This window comes from Suricata suricatta, chromosome 16 (assembly GCF_006229205.1).
Source record: "Suricata suricatta isolate VVHF042 chromosome 16, meerkat_22Aug2017_6uvM2_HiC, whole genome shotgun sequence".
Taxonomy (NCBI): Eukaryota; Metazoa; Chordata; class Mammalia; order Carnivora; family Herpestidae; genus Suricata; species Suricata suricatta.
Window position 1 is genome coordinate 54,976,267 of NC_043715.1, and position 4,003 is coordinate 54,980,269.

Consider the following 4,003-nt stretch of genomic DNA (forward strand, 5'->3'; position numbering starts at 1 on the left):
GTAACACATAGCATCCCATCTTCCATTCCTGGGATGTCCTTTGATTTTTAACACAGGAAAATTAATTAAATACATAAATGCAACTGATACCCATCAAATTTCCCTCAGAGGCTCTGCCCCACCCATTCTTTCTGTCTCCCTTATGCTTTCTATATTTGTGCCATCACAACCAACTATGTTTTCAAGACCACTGATAATTCAAAAAAGAGAATCACTTCAGAGGCCCACCTGGAATCCAATCTTCCTGCAATAATGAACACAGTGAACCCAATTTTCAGGGTTTGGGAAAGATTAACTTGCATATTGTAAGACTCCCAGTCCAGCACCCTGGACACAGCGCATCCTCACACACTTGGAGCATGGGGTAGATACGCAATAAACATCCCTTTGAGGGAAGAGTACACATGGGTACTGCAAAGAGCCTTGTTCGGACACCACTGCCTAATCAAGTCCCTTTCCCACTTGCAGGGGATTTGCAGATATGACCTCTCCTCAAAAGCTGTTAGTAACTTCCACTGACAACAGCAGTATTTGTGTCGAGGTAAGATGGTTGTGTCTAAGGGACTCAAGTGGGCTCTTCTGCTTTCTCTATCTTAGTGCTACTAGAGATGAAGTCTGAGGACACCAACCTCACTGCTTGTGAAGAGTACCAATCAATGACCTTCATCCATACCTAGGGAAGTCATGATATCTGGGTGTGGGCCCCAGAATCTGTTTTGAATGGGAGCCCCAAGTGATTTGTGTAAACATGGAAGTTTGATAAGCAATGTAGGAAATGTCATTCCCAGCTTTGCCTTCCCATTGGGATCCCCTGTTTAGTTATTTGAAATGCCATCTCTAGTGTCCCAAGCCCAAAGATTCTAGCACTCAGGCCTTGAGGGGGCCCCACATCAGTCTTCAGGACTTGGCCAATGACTCCACTGTGACGCCAATGTAAACAGTCAGGCTCCCAGTATTCTGAGGACAGAGTTCAGGAACTCATCAATGGAGAGCCTGCATGGGGAGGGCTGCACTGGGGAAGATTTTATAGGGAAGCCTCAGTCCACCTCACGTTGCTGATGTTATTCCAGACACTGTATATGTCTCCAGGAGACAAGTGCACCCAGAAGTGGGACAGGAGTAAATGACATTGGGGCCTCCATGTAGAAATTCCCTATGTGTAGAGATTTTCACGTGCTCCAGAATGGAACAGAAAAGCAGTCTGATCAAATAGACATTCACTGGACATGAAAGGTTTTTTGATTTTACCATGACTGTCATGGAAGACTTTGGAACAGAGGCTAAGCCTAAGAGGATGGAGGAGCACAGGAAGAGGAGGCAGGAGAGGTACCTCTGGGACCATCAGAGAAATAAACCCAGACTTCTAGAATCACTCCATTCAAGCTGAGCTTCCCAAACCACATTTTAAGATGGGGTTTTCTCCTTTGTCTTTGGTCCCTCACTTGGGTCATCTGCTTCATTTGTTCCCACTTACCTGGGTGTGGGGTTCCTCTCTCCTTCCTCTTCCTGAGCCAGGGCTCTTTCCTTTCCCACAGAACCTGACCAGATCTACTCTTGAGGCAGCAAGACCTACTGATAGCAAAAATATGCACGACCATGGCTGGAGAATCTAAAAATCAAGTGCAGCACTGTGCTCAGTAGAGAACAGAACACATTACAGAAGGTATAGAGAATTCTTTCTCCAAATGCTGTTTCCTGTTGGCCTCTTTAAGACGTGTTGAGATGCACTCCCTCAACTCTATTTCCAAGTAATATTGAATCAAAAATAAGGAATAGATATCATATTTGACACTGTGGCCAACAGTATCCTATGCCATTTGATTTCTAGAATTACTAGTTTCACAGTGAAGGCAACAAAGAATGTCGGGGAAGGGGAAAGTTTGAGTGAAGGTAAAACATAATGAATACTTCCTTATACCAACAAATGCCTGATGAGTTCCTTGAAATGATGTCATTAGTGCCAAGTTACATTATAGAATTTTACAACCATGAACATATAGTAAGTATATGACACCTGTTTCCTTTGCTGAAAATTAAAAACTGTAATAATGGAGAATATATTTTTTATACTGTACAAAATAAAATTGCAACTTGGGAGGTCCAGGACTAATATGAAACCTTTATTTGCAAAAGCCAGGGTCTCCTGTAAATAAAGGAGAGAGACTTCATTTCCTGGGGGAATCTGTCAGAGAGATCCTGATATACATGAAGAATGTTAACCTTAGCTGTAATAAGTCAATTGGTATCAGGGGCTTTATGCACATAGAAGCACTCATCATTGTTGTGAAAGAGTTTCCAAAGGATGCAAAAAAAGAAAAAGAAACCAAAAAATCATAACAGGATACCAATCATGAAAATATAGAGGGTTTTGGCAAATTTTAAGCCACAGATTCCATCCATATCCTATAGACTTCAACGTGTTTTTTAATTAAAATATTTTAATGTTACTATTTTTTCAGTGAGAGAGAGAGAGAGAGAGACTCCAAGAAATAGAGCAGGAGCAGAGGAATGGCACAAAGAAGAAACAGCATTGGAAACAGTCACCAAGTACCAAGCTGTCATCACAGAGCCTGACACAGAATTCAAACACATGAATCATGAATCTCATGCGTGACATCAGTTTCTTAACCAACTGAACCATCCAGACACCCTTTGAATGTATTTTAAATAGTAAGTCTTTGAAACAATCTAGATGGCAAGGCTCTGTTTCAGAACAGTGTCTTATTCAGGGCCAAATCACCCAACTGATTTCTCTGTTCATGTTCTTTTTGTTTTAAGTTTATTTATTTTGAGCAAGAGTGAGAGGGTACAGAGGAGGGGAAAATAGAGGATGAGAGTATTCAAGCAAGCTCTGCTGACAGGGAGCAGCCTGACCCAGGACTTGAACTCAAAATGGTGACATCATGACAGGAGCTGAAATCAAGACTCCACCACTTAACAGACTGAAGCAACCATGAGCCCCTATTTGTTCATGTTCCTAATCTAGTTCACATAGACTCATGCCACACCCAGACAGGACTTACCTATATAATCCTGACCTTTAGTGGGGTTCCCAACTCTCCCCATATTGATCTGGCACCAAAAGGTGATTTCCAAAAATTTGCAGGTCATAAAGTCATGACAGGAATTCCTCATGCTGTATAGAAAGCCTGGTCGAAGAGAATGGAGAGAGAGCCCAGGGAAGTAACTCAGAAATGTCCTAAAGCGCTGAATTTGGCTGTCATGAAAGGGGCCAACACTAGTCCTAAACAAATGTGCAAGACAGGAGCTGCAGAGGTAGAGAAGTGAGGTGTGGAAGTTGCAGATGCACAGCATTTCACTGGGAAATGAGGACACAGACCCTAGCTCCGTCAAGTTGAAATTGACCTGGGAAGTAGCCATTTCTGTCTCTCCCTTCTGCTCTCGAGTGCTTTCTCAATGGATAGTGTTGGGGAAATCACACCTGTAGACCTTCAAAGACGCAGCATAGCCTCTTCACCTGCTCTCATCACCCCACAGACATAAACGGGCTCAAATGCACAAAAGCTCACCCTCTCAAGGACTTTGTCACAGGAAAGATTCAGATAAAATGGAGCTGCTTCACAGCCACTTACATGTGAGTTTCTCCTTCCCAGTTTCAGACGTCCTCCCCTCCCACAGACAGCCACACATCCTGCCACAGCTCAGGAAACCGGCTGCACTAACCTGCCCCTTCCAAATCCATGCTGAACAGATTACCATCATCTCTTCAACTGAATTCAGCTCTCCCAGATACCTCTGCGAATCCTCGTGCTTCACCCCGGCCTCACCTGAGAATCACCTGGAGCTCATACTTAAAGCAGCACCGATGTGCTCATCCTGAGCAATAGAAGACGCTGGCAGAGGGCACAGGTGATGCTGGTTCTTACAACGCACCACGAGATCTTTATTGTAAACCCAGGCTGATTGGCAGTTTGTGCTTTCACATTTTCATGTGCATATAACTCATGTGGTGTTTCAGGTCTCATAGAAGAAACGGTGATCC

General features: G+C 43.5%; 1 protein-coding gene across 1 annotated transcript in view; it reads right to left on the minus strand.

Annotated features, from left to right (window-relative positions):
* LOC115281184 (zinc finger protein 665-like) overlaps positions 1-4,003 on the minus strand; it is a 52,598-nt gene that overhangs the window by 31,739 nt on the left and 16,856 nt on the right. Inside the window, 1 exon segment of the mRNA XM_029926512.1 lies at positions 1,923-1,928. Within this exon segment, the coding sequence (XP_029782372.1) occupies positions 1,923-1,928 (6 nt within the window).